Raw genomic sequence first — 18050 nt, 5'->3', positions numbered from 1 at the left:
TCTAGCTTATGCACTATTTCCCCCTGGCCCGAGTTCCACACCATAACATGCCGCTGCCCCGGCCGCCGCGTCAGCCACGGCGCCGACGCCTCCCTGGCTCGCGGGACATCCCCTCTATATATTGTAACAGACTCCCATGAATACAATTGAGTTGCATCCTATAATCTTCTACATGCGTCATTCGGTTTTAATGGACAGGATCCAGCAAAAAATGTCACGCTATAGGGAAAGCGAGTGGGAAGGGTGTAGGGTGGAATTCTTGTGTTGGAACAACGTGTTGGAGATAACATGGTGAATAGTCCGTACAACTACATTTCTTCCCCACATATGAGTTGGATTTGGGGGTGCCCAGACGGTTGAATTTGGGGAGTCTGCTGGGCACCCATTTGAACACGGCCGAACGTATGAGGGAGAAATGAGCTTCGACTTGTTTAATATTGTACAAAAACTATTTGCTGCTAATAATGAGACAAGTTCTGATTTGTAAATGCAATATTCTTCCATGTATACAGAATTACAGATTGAATGAAATATAAGCCAAAGTTGAATCTCAAGCCTTAATTTACACTAAAAAAATAATATAGGTTTGATATATGTGTAGAATAGGATATTTTTCCTTGAGAATCAACTAGATGAGGTGGTCGTTATCGACATCCTTGTGAAAGTTCGCATGATCTTAGCACGAACCAACTCACAATGCTATCTTGAGCAATGCTTTATTCACTTAAGTATCTTTTTTTAGGAAAACACTAGGTTAAAAGCCTACTGCAAAAAATTAGATGCAAAGTTATTATAATTGCCATTTATGATCACGAACGATCTTACCGAATGATTGTTCTCATGGCCTTCAAAGAAGAGATATACTAGAAGTTGAGCGCAGTTGGAGGGGCTTTAGTCCTTCCGAGCCAAGAAAAATAGATGGGGCCTGTCCAAGCTATTAGTAGATGGGAAAATGTTAAAATATTTTTGTGTTGCCATGGTTCTTAATGGTTAGGTATGTGTCGCAACCTGTATGATTTCAAGTGCCTAATTTGATGTGTAATGGTTTGCCAGGGAATTGCAAAATGCAATCAAGTGTCTGGTTGTAGAGAATCGTGGAATAAGGGAACAAAATCCTGCATGTGTTCTCTTTAATTAATAGATAATAAAAATAGATATGTTTTCATGGGATGATTGGTCTTAAGCATAAAAAGGCATCCATGTGCCACCTATCATTTGTAATGCACAATAACGAGTTCTATGTTTTTCTACCACTTTCTTTATTTTCTGCGTGAGATCTGATAGTATATGTTAGTGAATTGCATTTTTATCGAAATAGATTACAAGTGAAGAGGATTTCAATTATTTTTTGTATGTTATTGGCTATCTTTTGTATACGTGTGACATTTGATATGCAATCAGTAACAAACCAATCCACAATGAATAGGAAGACATAGTAATCTTAAGAATAACCCAGTATCAACAAAAGAATGTTCTTAATTTTTTAAGGCCCGTGGCAACGCACGGTCACTCTACTAGTGATAGTATCATAGCTACTATCATGCATGCCAACTAGGCAATTTTGATGATGTGTCATAGCATTAAATGAAGAAAGAGAGGGTGTAGTATCATATCATGATACCGTATCATATTAAATGCTATGCTACTTTGTGTCATGCATGGCAATAAATAAAGTACTACATGATACTAATATATGATACTATGCGTTAGGGAGGTAGTATCATACACTAGTATCATATGCATGATACTAGTATATGATACTCCCCATTACAACCAGCCTAACCAGCTGCCGTATTTTTTTGGCAAATCTGTCCGTTTGCCGAAACTAATGCCACATATGGCCCCACGTCAGCGCCGAAAAAAGGATGGAGTCGAACCTGTGCAGGTCGGCGCCAGCAGAATCAAGCGCCGAAGCAAGGTTGGCACCGAGCTCCTTGGAGCCGACCCCTCGGAGCATCTGACTGCAGAAATGTCTTGGCGCCGACCTGCACAAGTTCGGCGCCATCCTCTTTGGCGCCGACCTCAGGGGCCAAATTTGCAAATAGTTTCATCAAAGGGCCGGACGTGACATTAGTTTCAATAAAGGGCCAGATTTGTCAAATAATACCCAGCTGCCGAAGAAATAGATGGAGGAGGCAGTTTCTTTTTGGTTGAACGACATATATATGGTCTCCGCTAGCAATAAACGGCAATCAGCGTGATTTATGGGATTATAGTTTAGGTATGGACGGCACATGCACCCGTTGGATGGAAAGAAAAAGAGGTAAATACACCGCAAGTCATAGAACTTGCACGCGACGGTCAGTTTGATGCATAAACTTGTAAAATACGTATTTTTGGTCATCTAACTTGTCTTTTCGTTCATATATGGTGCTTTCTACCGTATCATGTGCACGCAAAAAAAAACATGGCAGGGCCCCACTATCAGGGGATGAGGCAGTAGGTAATCCGCGTGCATTGTTATTTTTCAAAAAGCACCCTTACATTCTATTTATTTATGCACAAAATCCTCAAATAAAATGAAAAGTGCTAGAGCAGCAGCAGGATTCAAACACACGCCCCGCTAACTTAGATAGCCACTTGACCTCCTTACTATTGACATTTATAGAGCACAATTAGCTTTATATAAGATAAACCGTACGAGTTAAAGTAGAAACCAAACGAGAAAAGGGCAAAGCACCGGTTCTAACCTATGACCACATAAGCTCGCCACGTGTGCGAGCGCCAACCATCTGGCCACATTGACATTTAAATAGATAAACACAATTTCTCTTATGTATTATTTCTTTCTATTTAAGAAAATTACTTATATTCTCGATAAACTTTGGACAAATCAACTAGATTTTGTTTGAATTCAAGTAATTTTAAATTTAAAAATCTAGATAGGAAATATAGTGCAGACTGAGTGTACATATTTTTTGGACAAACCAACAAACATTTTGTATGAATTCGAGTAATGTTAATTTAAAAATGTAGATAAAACAAAATATAGTGCAGAATGAGTGTACGTATTTTTTGCACAAACCAACAAACATTTTGTATGAATTCGAGTAATTTTAAATTAAAAATGTAGATAAAACAAAATATAGTGCAGAATGAGTGTACGTATTTTTTGCACAAACCAACAAACATTTTGTATGAATTCGAGTAATTTTAAATTAAAAATGTAGATAAAACAAAATATAGTGCAGAATGAGTGTACGTATTTTTTGCACAAACCAACAAACATTTTGTATGAATTCGAGTAATTTTAAATTAAAAATGTAGATAAAACAAAATATAGTGCAAAATGAATGTAATTTTTTAATTCAAATAATTTTAAATTTCAAAATCTATATTAAAGAAATCATAGGTGAAAATGAATGTATGTAAATTTTCGGACAAAACAACTAATTTTTTGATTGAATTTGAATAATCTAGATAAAATAAAATAAAGTTCATAATGAATATACGTAAATTTCTTTCATACAAATAAATGTAATTTATTATGAATTCAAAAATCTAGCTGAAAGAAATTATATGTGAAGAAGAATGTACATCTTTTTTTTTGGACAAATCATCTAATTTTTTGTTTGAATTCAAATAATTTAAAATTTGAACATAAGATAAAAGTAAATCTAGTGCCCAATGAATGTACATTTTTTTTGGGGCAAATCAGCAAAATTTTGTTTGAATTCAAATAATTTTAAATTTGAAAATCTAGATAAAAGAAAATATGGGTTAGAATGAATGTACATATTTTTTGGGGGACAAATCAACTAATTTTTATTTGAATTTGAATAATGTATATAAAAGAAACATAGTTAACAATGAATGTACGGAAATTTCTTTCAAAGAAATCAACGAAAAGAAATATAGCTAGACAAAAGAATATATAGTGCAGAATGAATGTACCTAATTATTTTTCGAACAAATTATCACAAAAATTGTTTCAATCCGAATAATTTTAAATTTGAAAATCTAGAGAAATGAAAATATATTCAGAATGTGCACCTTTTATTTTAGAGGTGATATACCTTAGTAGTCCAAATGAAATACCAAGTACGATCAATTGCGGTGGATAGGTCACTAGCTCCATTCCAATTGGTCCTTGGTTAGAACTCGCTCGTCCCATTTTTTCCAGCCCAATATATTTACAACTTACACTGATCGTAGGACCCAGGCACCCAGCGGACAATTATTGTTGGAGTGCTTTTGCAAAAAGTAAAAAAGAACGAGCGTGTTTCCGGAAAAATCATCACGTGCACTAGCCACTGACAATGGGCCCAATATATTTACAACGTACACTGACGGTCGGACCCAGCGGGCAACTATTGTTGGATTGCTTTTATAAAAAGTAAAAAGAATGAGGGTGTTTATTGAAAAAACGCCGGCCATTGGTGTGCCATGTAGGCAGCGAATACACCTGCGTACGGAAAATGTGACCATATTTACACGCCCACACATGACCAGAAACATGTATTTTACAAGTTTATGCACCAAATTGACCGTCGCACGCAAGTTCTAAGATTTCTAGTGTATTTACCTCAAAGAAAAATGAACGGACATGGCGAAAAACTACCCACCAGACGGCTGACAGGCAGCGTTTCCCAAACGTACTCGTCACCCACCCACCCTCCTCGACCCCCCCGGCCGCTATGTTCCGCCGCAGCAGGAGCCCTGACGCCGGCAGCCGCCTTTGCTTCCTCAGCCGCCAGACCGGCACCGGCACGGGCACCGGCACTGGCATCCCTGATGACCCCATAACCCAGCAACGGATCTATGGTCCAGACAATCTAGGTCATTGGGACGACGAATCAGCGGCGGACCAAGATCTGGAAGGGGGGATGAAAAAGGAGCTCATCGCCAAGATCCAGCGCTACTACGACCGGGTGAAGATCATCGACGAAGGCTTCTGCTTCGGCCTACTAGATCCGGTCTCCAACATCGTCGTCAGCGAAGCAATCGCCCAAACCGACCTGGCCCTAGCGTTGGAGGAGGAAGAGGAGGACTACTCGCGTGGTCGTCGGCGGCCGATGCTACGGTGCATTTTCGAGCGGTCGGTCGACGGCCTGGTCGCCTTCCTGGTGGCCCTCTTCCCCTACCTCACCAACTACAGGGCCGTGTGGTATCTCAACAAGGCCGATCTGGACCCCCTGGTCGCCGCCGGCCTCGTCATCAAGCATCGCGGGATGGAGCGGACCTTCGGTTTCCAGTCTGACACCACCGCGGCCGCCGTCGGAATGGCGCTCAGGTGTGCCGCCGCCGCCGCCCAGCACCACGACCCGCGCAAGTTTGCTCTGGCGTGGAAGATACTGTCCCCTTCTCTGTGCAAGATCAACACGCTGCTTTCATCACCCTACGCAGCCCGAGACCCCGGTCTGATCATCGACATCTGGGAACTACTTGAGCAACCTGAACCACCTGCTCTTGTCCTGGAGGAAGCCTGGAAGCTTGCCTCTAAACGACATGGAAGCAACCTGAATAACCATGCAGAGATGGAGATGCAAGTACCGCTGCTGCCGGCTCTGAGGCGTGTGCTTCTCACCACCATCCATGGATACTATCTGGAGGCCCTTGCCTGGCTGCCCAAGGACAAGCTGCGGGGCTCGCACCAGTACCATTACAGCCTGCTCCACGCCGGCCACTGCTACGGGCCGCTCGACCCCGTCTCCAACATCATCGTTAATACCCTCTGGTATGCCCAAGCCTACCCTCTAAAGCTAGAGAAAAAGATGGAGATCGAGGCCATCAGCACCAGAGCCCTGCTGCGGGTCGCACTCCGGTCCCTATATGGCCTCATCTCCTTCCTTTGCACCCGCCACCCCGCCCTCACGCCGGGCGAAGCCATGCAACGACTGCAGCTGGCCGGGGCCTATCTCCAAAAGGCCGATGATCACGATGGCGGTGTCGAAGAAGCCGAAGCCTACGTGGCCGCTGCCAATGCCGCGCGCCACCCCAAGCCTCTTGAACAGGCCCACTTCCTCGGACCATCTAATTCCATGCTCAAAGGCTTCTCGGATCTCCTCGAGCACAATGAACCTGCCAACGTCCGCCCATTGTTTCCGGGCTACTTCCAAGCTCTTGCCAACTGCAGACCTGCACAAGAAACAAAAAACACCAACGTGTTAGGCCCGTGGGCTTACAATGACGTAACGAGAATGATAGGCAACTTCTGGAACGAGCACAACAGCGCCGCGGGAATGGCGAAATCTGCAATCGAGATGTACAACAAGAAACTCCAGGTAACTTGCTTGCCCTTTTACACAGATCGACTTGCTGGATGTACATCATCAAAACAATCTGCAACAACTTGATTGCTAGCAGGTACAGCCCAGCTACGAGGTCCATGTTGTGTGCGGTGTCAATGAGTACGCGGGTGGCTGTGTGCACCCAACGAAGCCCTTCGATGGCACGTGCCGTCGCTCCCACATCAACTTCCTCGCCACCCAGACTGCAGCAGCAGGCACATCTCCAGAGCTCTTCTTTGCCGAGTGTAGCAACATCGGCTCTAAGGAGGTGCTCTTGTGCTGCCCTGTGGCTATGCCACTTCCAGGCACTGGTATGATGTTATCTATCTATCGTTTACCTTTGCTCTCTGTCATCAGTTTACTTTTTATACAATCCAGAACTATATATGTAATAACAGCGGAAAGTAGTGGCTACTCTCGGGTGTACTACACCCGAGTTAGCATCTGAAATTTTGGGACATGAAACATTATCAGATGTGTGAGGTTCTTGCAAAATTTCATCTAAAAATAACATCTGAGGAGCTCTCACCAAAAACAACAAAATCACTGCTCAAACAGTGCACAAAACTTTCAGCAGCGATTTTGTTTTTTTCGGCGAGAGCTCCTCGGATGTTATTTTTCAATGAAACTTGGCAAGAACCTCAAACATATGATAAAGTTTGATGTAGCAAAATTACAGATTTTTTAGATTTCGTTTGATAAACTTATTTCAAGTTTGATGTAGAAAATCCAGTCTCAGTCGACTAAGACTTAATGAAGTCTAACAGTCTTGCATGTTATATCACTTGATTAAGACTTGATTAAATCTCATCCATATAATAAAGCCCGTCTGTTGCATGTGTGTGTATGCGTGGCAGAGCAAGTCCGTTGCCTTTACTGTGAGTCCAGAGGGAGGACCATCGTGCACCCGACCAAGGAGAGTTTCCTAGGGCGTGACAAAGAGTTTGAGAAGATGCTCTGCGGGGAAAGACAGCGCGCCAACAATGAAATGATCTCTGGCAGCTATTATATAACCTTGAGTTTGGATAATCTGGAGGAGGACCGGATCTACGGCGATTATAGCTGCGACCCTGGACTCCAAGAGGACGTGCCATTGGATGACATAAATTAAGCACACACATGCATGGCTCATCTGATGAAAACCACCATCTATTTATCAGTAACATGTGTCGTCATATTGTATTTTGTTCCATCTAGAACCTTTATAATCCTCTAAATTAGTCATCTGTTTGATCGATGCTGAACATTTGATTGATGCTTAAGCTGCCTGCCTGAAGTTTTGGTTGGTGTGCGTATTGTTTGTTCCAGTTTGGGTGAACCTTTATACTCCTCTAATTAGTCATCTAGCCGACATATTTCAGGTGGTGTGCGTATTGTTTGTTCCAGTTTGGGACCAAGTTGAGGCAAATCTGTTTTAATTTTTGTATCTCTGAGTAGTAGTAGTACATTGCAGTTTTAGTCTAGATCTATCTCATTTTACTGGCAGTATATATATTCTTTGCTCAAGGGACTAGATGATCAAATGTTAGCCGAGGCAAACCCTAGATTGTTTTCTTGAAATAATGTCTTGCTGCAACCCTTTAGAAGCATCATCACTTATTGTAGAGTTTCTGCTCTAGTATTGCAAAATTAATTTCTTTTTTTTGTGCTGTTGGTGACATATGGCAAACTCCACACACGGCTTCCTAGATATTTCTCCCTCCATCCCAAATTACTTGTCAGCAGAACCGGACAGGGGAATACATGCTACCCACTCAGAGCTACTAAGGCTCTCTATCTCTCTCTAGGAATTAGACACCACAAGGGTTATAACAACAGACACTTTGGCTACAATGTTAATTTTTACCAGTGCATGGCAGGGTTGAGCACGCAATGTAGTCCATAGCTCACTGGGTCGCAGAAAGCTTGGCTTCTTAGGGCGTGTTCGGATCCCCTCCAGCTTCACAAAACTCCTCAAATTGAGCTTCTCGATGTAGCTTCCCACTTCACCTGGCGAATCCCATCCGTTCTGCACCGAGTGCAGCTTCTCCCCCTCGCCACCTTCAGCTGGCACTGTGGAGACAGTTGGCCTTTTCAGCACCACTTTTGGCCCGCTGGAACCAGCCCTGTTCAGGATACTACTCCTGGCTCGTGCGAGGTGGCTCGGGCGTCAATGGCGTAGCCACGTCGGGTTGGGCTTCTCCTTCCGGTGAGCTCGCTGCTCTTGGCTGGTAGCGAGATAACTACCCTGAATGGACGGGGTATGGCGGGGATGGGCCTGGAACGGCTTGAGCTGCCACCGGATAGGAGCGGCGGCAAGCGAAGGACTGGCAGCGGTGGTCGCAGTGGTCGTGCCAGCGGCTAGGGTTAGCGCTAGAAAGAGGAACAGAGGAACTGTCGAGAGAGATGCGTCCGGGACGAGCCTTGCGAATCGTTTTTCGACTTGGCAGTGGGATCCCCCTGTAATTATGCAGAACTCCTCGCTTCTCCATTTTCATGAAGCTGGGCTTGAGCAGCTTCGGGATTTTGCACTAGAGAATCAGAAGGCTTCGTGAAGCCCACTCCACGGAGCTGAGACGTTCGGCCCGGCTCTGCACGTGGAGTTGGAGAAGCTCGGAGTGGGAGGAGTTCCGAACAGGCCCTTAGTTTCTTTGTTAGTCGTACATGACATACATGTAAAAACTTAAACTACACGTGATCACCACGTGCATAGAAAATTGTAACCATGTAGTATTCCAGAAACATTAAGAATTCACTTATCATATTATTCAGCATTATCCCAAATAATTACTATCTCTTATTAACTAAAATATGCTCCTTTTGTAGCTTTAAGATGTTCTCATCAGAAACATTTTCTTCAACTTTATTTGCATTATATTTGAGCTGGTGTAACAAAAGTTATGTATTGGCTCACAACTATCCTTCACAACCAACATATATGAGAATATGCAATTCAAAATACTCACCATGCAAACATGATGCATGAAATCTTTAGTACTTCATGACATACAATCTTTGACATTATTATTATCATTATCATTGACATTGAATAATGAGGGTACTATTTTTTAGGCAAACCGATAATAAATAAAATAAAATTCTTATGCTGATAATATCGTGGCTAGGACCATATGCGGCAAGCCAAGTTGGTTTTGAAAAGTTGCATCATGTAGCACCAAAGTTGGTTTTGAAAAAAGTTTATAATTTTTTTTCGAAACCAACTTTGGTGCTACATAGCCAAATATGGTTCAACTTTCAGGAAGTTGGTTGATGTACCACAATAGTTGGGTTTGAAATATTTTGTCAACTTCCTAAAAAATGTGCCACAAACTGTTGCAAACCAACTTTGGTACTACAAGATGAAAATTGGGTGCCACATCCTTCTTGAAGCTGGATTGCATTTGGACATGTTTTGGCAAACTTTTTCAAAACCAACTTTGGTGCTACCCGATGTAAATTTGGTGCTACATCAACAAACATTCCGAAAGTTGGACCCCATTTGGATATACTTCCACAAACTTTTTAAAAGCTGCACCCCGTTTGTGTTTCTTTTGAATAACTTTTTCAAAACCATCTTAGGTGGCACATGATGCAACTTTAATGCTACATCAACCAACTTTCCGAAAGTTAGACCCCCATTTGGGTATGTTCCGACAAATTTCTGAAAACCAACTTTGGTGCTACATGATGCAACTTTGGTGTTACAACAACCAACTTTCCAAGTGAACCAACCTGTGGTTGGATGGTTAAAGGGATTGTGGTATCCCCAGCCCACCAGGGTTCAAATCCTAGTACTCGCATTTAGGGTCAGTTTGGTTCATATCCTCAGCTTTGTGCCTGGGAAAAAATGTTGCTTGGCTCCAGCCTGGTTTTACTCGATTTCCTGCCTGGTCAGGCTGCCGTAGACTAGGGCTGTTTGGTTGTTGCCTGGCCTGGCAAAACATAAAATAAGATGTACTAGCACTGTCATAGGCTCACAAGCACAAAATGCAGTCAAAACAAGCATTGATTACCGCCAGGCGTCCTCTTTTGAGCGCCTGGTCTAGGCTAATTAATGTGCCTGGTCACATTCCAGGCTAAATAGGTTGCTAAGGTCACCAGGCCAGGCTAGCACAAACTTTTCTAGGGAATGAACCAAACAGTGGCCAGGCACTTTTCAGGCACGGCCCAGGCAAGGCGTAACTCAGCGTGGAATCCATCCAAACACGCCCTTATGCCTGGATTTATTTCAGGATTTCCGGTGATGCGCATTCAGTGGGAGGAGACGTTCCCGTCGACGACGAGGTGCCTACGGTGACTTCGTAAATTTCAAGATGATATGTCGGCTCAGTCTTTAGAAGGTGCTCATAGGGGTAGGGTGTGCGTGTGTGCGTTCATAGGGGTGAGTGTATGCGCGTGTATATGAGCGCTTGCGTCTGTATTGTGTCAAAAAAACCAACTTTCCAAAAGCCAGACCACAATTAGGTATGCTTAGAAAAACTATTTGAAAACCAACTTTTGTGCTACATGATGCAAATTTGGTGTTGCATGATGCACCTTTCCTCGAGATAGAACCCATTTGGGTATGTTTCAACAAACTTTTTTCAAAATTAACTTTGGTGCTACTTGGTGCAACTTTGGTGGTACAACAACCGACTTTAGTACTACAGAATGAAGCTGCCTACTAGTGATGCTGAATTGCATACCATTGCCCATTAGTTGTCCATGCTACTGTGAAAGTTAGCCACCTCAAAAACAAAGGCCTCCACATCACTATGGGGTTGCCTACTGTGATAGACAGGCTTAATAGGGATGATAAACTACTCATATCAGTAAGGAATTCTTTTTTTTCCAGTAGCCCATTTGCAAAGAACTCCAAAGTTAAGTGTGCTCAGCTTGGAGCAATTTCAGGATGGGTGACCAACCAGGAAGTTGGTACCGGGTGCGCACGAGTGAGGACAAAGTGCGCAAGAAAGACTAGTGTTGATCTATGGGGTCAGTCTAGATACAGCCAGGAGTAACGATCAATAACCGATGGATGTGTCTGGGGCATTACACCTACCCCGGTGATGCTCAATTGCCTACAACATTGTACCAGGGAAACTAAAATTCATACGACATAAAAACCTATTGTAGGTCAAAATTTCGATGATGTTAGTCTACTCATTAGCCATGATAGGTAACTTAGTGTACATGTTAGTCAATTTGGCAGTCATGGTGGCCAACTTACAAGAGCTCTATGCCAATTATTTCATGAATAGTGAGCCTCCTAAGAGTTGGTTCTCATTGCACTAAAGTTGGTTCTCGTAGTACAAATGTTGGCTCCGATAGCACAAAGCTTGGTTCGGCTACCTACTCATGGATGTATAGTTTTCACTGCTAGCCTCCTACTGCAACTACCCTGCCAGTATAGTAGTCGATGTGCAAATTCGGTTGTTGCCTATGCCAATTTCCTAATTAAACGTGGGTGTACAACATCATAGAGGGAGGGGATGAAAAGGAGAGTACCGCTTACCTCTGTGTGTGACTCCAGTGTGGTGGCTTTTCGACTAGGGGTGGACCCCTACTACTAGGAAAATGGTTTTTAACTATGGTATATGCGGTCGTTAAAAGTCGCATTGTGGTCGTTAAAGTTCATTAACAACCACAGTCTACTGGTCGTAGTAGGCTCCGTCGTTAAAAGTATAATGACCACATAGCTTTCGTGGTCGTTATTCTCGTAACGACGGGATGATGTGTTGTTGTAAATCCCAAGTCAATAACGACCACAATTATAGTATTAACGGCCATTTTTTTGTCGCTAATAATGTTCGAATGGTGATCGCTAATTTTTCATGGTGATCAAAGCATCATACCATGTTATATACCATTTCCGATCAACCACCTTAGAATCGCAAACGATCACATTATGCGACATCCAACATATGAATTAAGAAAAGCCTCTTTTATTAATAGACAAGAGAGAAATTGACAAAATTCCACCATACAATTCTACAATTAGTATACCATTTAAGAAATTTGGGTGAAAATCACTCTTTACATGACCACGGTACTACCTCATTTCTAATTGGAAAATGTGATAATATTTCTAAATCTTCAATCGAGAGGCACCATCCTTGTTTGAATGGATATAATTCTTTAGCAGCGATTACAATGCCTCCTCGTTCTTCTATATATTATAAGCTTGATCATCAGTCCTAAAAAATGTTGGGAAATTTATGAAAGTCAGTCAATGTAAATAAGTTGGCACAAAGTATAATACCAGATAAAATCAGTGTACAAAAACAACTAACTTGATCGTAATTAGAAGGCATCAATGGTTGTAGGCATAGAGAGCATCAATATGTACTAATATGAATGATCATAACAGAATTCAAATGCAAACATCCACAGCTCTTATTCAAATCAGACAATAGCACCTACCGTTGGGAGCAGCTGGAAACACAATATATAATGAAACAAGAAACCACGGTGGTGCCAAAAACGTTTTGTTTTGTTTTTTGTTTTGCTAAAGCTAATTAAAGTACACAAAGAGTATGCTGGAAATACAGAACAATGAGCTAGTATTTTAGGATTAGAACTTGTAACCAAGTAGGTTAGCTTGTGTTAATCCTAGCTGCTACATATACGTATGTATATCCATTTGTAAACATTTAATAGTGAGAGGAAATAAACGAAAAGAACCAGGCTTGATACAAGCATGTGGCAATATGCCGGTTTGTGTGTGCACGTGTACTAGTACGTTTTCAGCCGTGAGGATCGACCAACGCAAAGATACATCAGGAGCTTTGTACGTGTGTGTTTCGTCAGGCTAGAATCAATTAACTTGATGCTAGCTTTGTACTGCATTGCTTCAGACAGTCTGGGGCAGGAATCAAGCTGCTTGTTCTCTTATACCAACTCCTCTGCATGTAAGTACATCCTACTGCCTACACCCGGCAATGTAAACTTAACTTTCCATGGATCACCATACTATCTTATGTATCCTATAAACCAATTTGGGCATAGATGATACCTCGCGTATTGGCAGACGGTCTGCAGGAAACAAACACCATCTTCTCTGAAGATAAAGTTCAGATTGAACTTAATACATTTTTCGAGACCAGAAAAAACTGTGATTCTCAAATAGATTTTTCTGATGGTAGTATTCGAACCTGTAGAAACAAAAAGAACAAAATCAGCACCATCTTTGTTGGAACTGATTCAAGAGCAAACAGGCAAATGCGGAACCATCTTCTCTGAAGAAAACAACTTAAGCGATTTTTACCTTCCTAAAATACCTTAATTGGAGAAAGATCATAAAAGAAAAACATGTAAAGAAGAGCTTGTACTCACCGCTCTCCCTAATTCACATCTATCCATAAATCTGCAGCAAGGAACATCTTCAGGGTGGGGACTTCCTTCCTGCTGCGGCGACACATGCGCATCCTTCTCCCCGCGCACATCCTAGGGAAGACCACTCGTCCCCTCCACCCGCCGCATCTCCATCCTCCTCACCTCAGCCCCTACACCATGCAGGAGGCCGGTCGAAGGTTAGCTATTACCTCTCCTGCTCTCCGATGGCCGTGGATGGGGGAGGACATGGATGTGTCGCACCTTGATGAGGCTGGATGGACGAGGCGCAACACGGAAGGTGGAGGTCATGCTCGCGGCGGCGGATCGGGTGGAAGAGGAAACGAGAGAGAGGCGGCGGGTCATGTGGGAGATGAAACGAGAGAAGGTCACGTTAGGAAGGAGAGATAATTAAAGGAGAGGTGATTGAGTCAATAACGACCACACCCATGAGATTTTTAAGCCACGAGTAGTTCGGTGGCTGTTACGAGTATATTTGGTAGCCTGATTTTATCGTGCGGAGTTTGCTTTAGTTCTTTTAACGACCAATAGTTTTTTTCCATCATCGTTAATAATTGTTTCTCTAGTAGTGCCCGTGTCTCTTGGCTGATGCACACGCGCCGCTATCTACCACAACCTGATGGAGATGCACGAGGTCGCATGAAGCTGACGACAACATCACTCGAGCTCCAAGAAAAAAGGAAGAAGGAGGTGGTGGAGTTGTTGCTCTAGCAAGCCAGTGTCTCCACACTCCTCTCGTCCACCACCGCCCCCTTCAACTGCAAGGGATTGGCGCTGACATACTCCTCCCCTTCATCGACACCTACTTGACCTACATGCTCGACATCAAATGGAATGAGAAAGGGGATCAGGTAGGAATGAGGGAGAAGAGGGTATGGTGACGGATGAACAGAGAAAAGGCAGCCATGTTTTTCTAGGAGAGAGACATCGAAGGGATGGAGAGGCTTTTATTTAGCGATCTGTGCTCGTTTGTCATGTAGCGCATGCACTTGTCAGGCCGGGATTATGCAGCTGCACAATTTTGAATTTGAAAAAAAAAATTGATGCAATATTATTTGGGCTAAGGGTGTTATTTTTTTTGGCATAAATGGCTTTTCTAATGCAAGATTAATTTTTAATTCATCCATAATAAATATATCAACATAATGTAGCACCAATATCTAGTCATATAATTTTGCGCCGAGCATGTTGTTTCTGTGGCACGAACACTATATAATCTTTTTGTGAAAATCCGCTTCTGAGCCCAGGCTCATGTGCACCCACACTGACGAAAAAGTCAAAACAAATACTAGAAAAATTCAAAGAAATTCAATTTGTTTGCATGGTAGATAATTTGATGCGTGAGGTCCGCTCCAATTTTTAAATCATTTGGACATCTGAGCAGATCTCAGAAAAAAAAAGACAAATTCAGGGTCTGTAAAAAGGTTTACTGTTCATGCACCGTTCTGACCCGATTTGTCTTTTTTCTGAGAACTGCTCAGATGTCCAAATGATTTAAAAATTGAAACGGACCTCACGCACTAAATTTTCTACCATGCAAAAAATTTAGAATTTTTTGAATTGTTTTGAATTTTTTTTTGTGATATTTTTTCTGACCGGGTGCGGATGAGCCCTGGGCACCAAAACCCTGCACTCATGTTTTTGGCGCAAAATTAGTTTCTAAAATTATCTTCTGTAAACAACAAATCCATCCACATAATGTAGCACCAATTTAATTCTCTCCTCTTTTTGCGTAGTAGCACCAATTTAATTCTCAACATGCAGAAAGATTTTACTCCCTCCGAATCCTAATTAATTGACGCATACTCAATACAAATTTAGTGCAAAATTATGCTAAGTGTGCGTTAATTAATTTGAATCGGAGGAAGTACTAGTAACTAGTCATACATAGAAAGAGATAAACACAACAAATTAAAGCTTAAAAACAGCATAAATTAATTTCCAAATTTATCTTCTGTAAACAACAAATCCATCCACATAATGTAGCACCAATTTAGTTCTCAACGTGCAGAAAGATATTCCCGCAAAAAGAAATCATGTAGAAAAATATTACTCCCCGGACTCCAATTAATTGACGCATACTTAGTACTCCCTCAATCTCAAAGTAAGAGGGTGCTTGGATCCAAGGGACTATTTTTAGTCTGACTAAAACTAGTCTTTTTAGAGGCTAAAGTTCCAAGCACCCCTGACTAAAGAGAGGCTAGGACTAGTCTTGAGGCTAAAATCTTTTAGTCATAGGAAACCTACTAAAATATGTATTAGCCCTCTCTCTCCTCATTTAATTCCTCTCCTTTAACACATGCGAGTTCTGGATTGGAGGGTTTGGATGATAATAAATGCTCAATAACTTGATTTTAGTCTCTTTAGTATTTGGGTCCAAGTATGGGTGAGCCTAGCAAGTTTTAGTCCCACTGCTTTTAGTCATGGAACTAAAACGTATCCAAACACCCTCTAAATGTTTCAACTTTGTAATAACTCAAGTTTTTTTTTTGAGATAGTGACTTAATAAGTTATACTAAGGCTGAGAACTTATTTAGGGACGGAGGGAGACTAACTTTAGTACAAAATTATTTTGGATCGGAGAAGTACTAATGACTAGACATACATATAAAGAGATAAACACCACAAATTAAAGCTCAAAAAAACAGCATAAAGTAAAGCAGGAGGGGTATATATAGGGGTGCGCTAGCCAGTCGATCGACTCAGCACAACACCACTAGATCGAGACCCACAAGGGGCCGGTAACCGCCACCCGCATCAGGATGGACAGCACCGTGGACGCAATGGCTGCGGCCTACGACGCGCTGGTGGACGCCGCGGCAGCCCACGTCCGCGAGCCCGGCCGCGCCGCCGCGGTGGAGGACCTCAAGCGCCGCCTCGACGCCTTCCACGAGTGCTGCGACCGCGCCGAGGACCTCGTCCACACGGCCGCCGCCCGCCTCGGGCCCGCTGACGCTCGTGCCGCCGGCGATCGCCTTGACGTGCTCGACCGCACCCTGCACGCCGTCGGTGCTCCCGGTGAGGACAAGGGGATGGCGGTTCAGGAAGATGGGAAGGATCCCGCGGCGCCCACTTCGCCGGTGGTGGCCGGAGCCGAGGACAAGTAGGTCACTCGTTCGGTCGGTCCATCCATCGATCTCGCCTGTTGTTGTTGGATGTGATGTTGAGTAATTATTCCTCTAGGTCATTTATTACTCTTAAAATTTTGTTAATCGGCCGAGTCATATCTATCTATCTATCTAGATCATGGATAGGAATGGAGAAAGGATAGGAGGACCGAATTAGCATACTCCTATGTTGTTAGATCCATCGCATTTTCCTTTTTCGAAATAATTTACCTTATGTTTCCGTCAGTGGAGTGAGAAAAACACCCGAGGGTAATGTCAAGAACAGGTGCCGGCACAGTTCGGTCTTCTAAAATCAGTTGTAAGAGAATTCGGCCATTATTTGTTGAAGCAGTAGACAATGTTGTAATCTCTCCTCCTAGATGTGTTTTTGATGTTCAGTACAACTAGCATGGTGGCCATCGCAACTGTGAGGACATCATCTTTAGATTAAAATGACAAACATATTTACAGTTTCATGTGTATTTTATAAAATAATAGGGTCGTATGGTCATAACACATGTTTTTTCTAAATAAATGGTACATGTGTGTAATGAAACATTTCTAAACATATTTAGATCTGGAACAAGGAGGAAGGGAGCCATGGGATTAATCTGTATCATGGTACATAGCACCAAAGTTGCATCATGTAGCACCAAAGTTGGTTTTCAAAAAGTTTGTCGAAACATACCTAAATGAGGTCTAGATTTTAAAAAGGTGGTTGATATAACACCAAAGTTGCATCATGAGTACCAAAGTTTATTTTGAATTTTTTTGTCGAAACAAACCCAAATGGGGTCCAGCTTTCAAAAGTTTTGTTGATTTAGCACCAAAGTTGGTCCATGTAGCACCAAAGTTGGTTTTGAAAGAGTTCATCGAAACATACCTGAATGGGTTCCAACTTTCAGAAAGTTGGTACATGTAGCGCCAAAGTTGCTATTAAAAAAGTTTGCTGAAACATACCCAAATGTGGTACAACCTTCAGAAAGTTGGTTAATGTAGCACCAAAGTTGCATCATGCAGCACCAAAGTTGGTTTTGAAAAGTTGCATCATGTAACACCAAAGTTGGTTTTGAAAATGTTTATCATGTAGCACCAAAGTCGGTTTTGAAAAAGTTTATCACTTTTTCAAAACCAACTTTAGTGGTACATGATGCACCTTTTGGTGCTACATAGCCAAATGTGGTCTAGCCTTCAAGAAGTTGGTTGATGTAGCACCAAAGTTGGTTTTGGAAAAAAAAAACTTTTGCAAAACCAACTTTGGTGCTATATCAACAAACTTCTTGAAAGCTGGACCACATTCGGGTATGTTTTGCCAAACTTTTCAAAACCAACTTTGATTCTACCTGATGTAACTTTGGCGCTACATCAACAAACTTTCCGAAATCTGGACCCAGTTTGGGTA

The 18050-nt window shown here is 42.4% G+C and overlaps 1 protein-coding gene across 1 annotated transcript; it reads left to right on the top strand.

The window, feature by feature from the left end:
* Positions 1-4637: 4637 nt before the first annotated feature.
* On the top strand, positions 4638-7540 carry LOC125517102 (uncharacterized). Its single transcript, XM_087527510.1, has 3 exons — positions 4638-6224; positions 6307-6541; positions 7088-7540. Exons 1-3 carry the CDS (start codon positions 4638-4640, stop codon positions 7339-7341), a joined length of 2076 nt encoding a protein of 691 aa, XP_087383636.1. The 3' UTR covers positions 7342-7540.
* The last annotated feature ends 10510 nt before the right edge of the window (positions 7541-18050 follow it).

This window comes from Triticum urartu, chromosome 6A (assembly GCF_056163025.1).
Source record: "Triticum urartu cultivar PI428250 chromosome 6A, HENAU_Tu73, whole genome shotgun sequence".
NCBI lineage: Eukaryota > Viridiplantae > Streptophyta > Magnoliopsida > Poales > Poaceae > Triticum > Triticum urartu.
The sequence above is the reverse complement of the archived record's forward strand: the minus strand, read 5'-3'. Positions and strand labels throughout refer to the sequence as shown.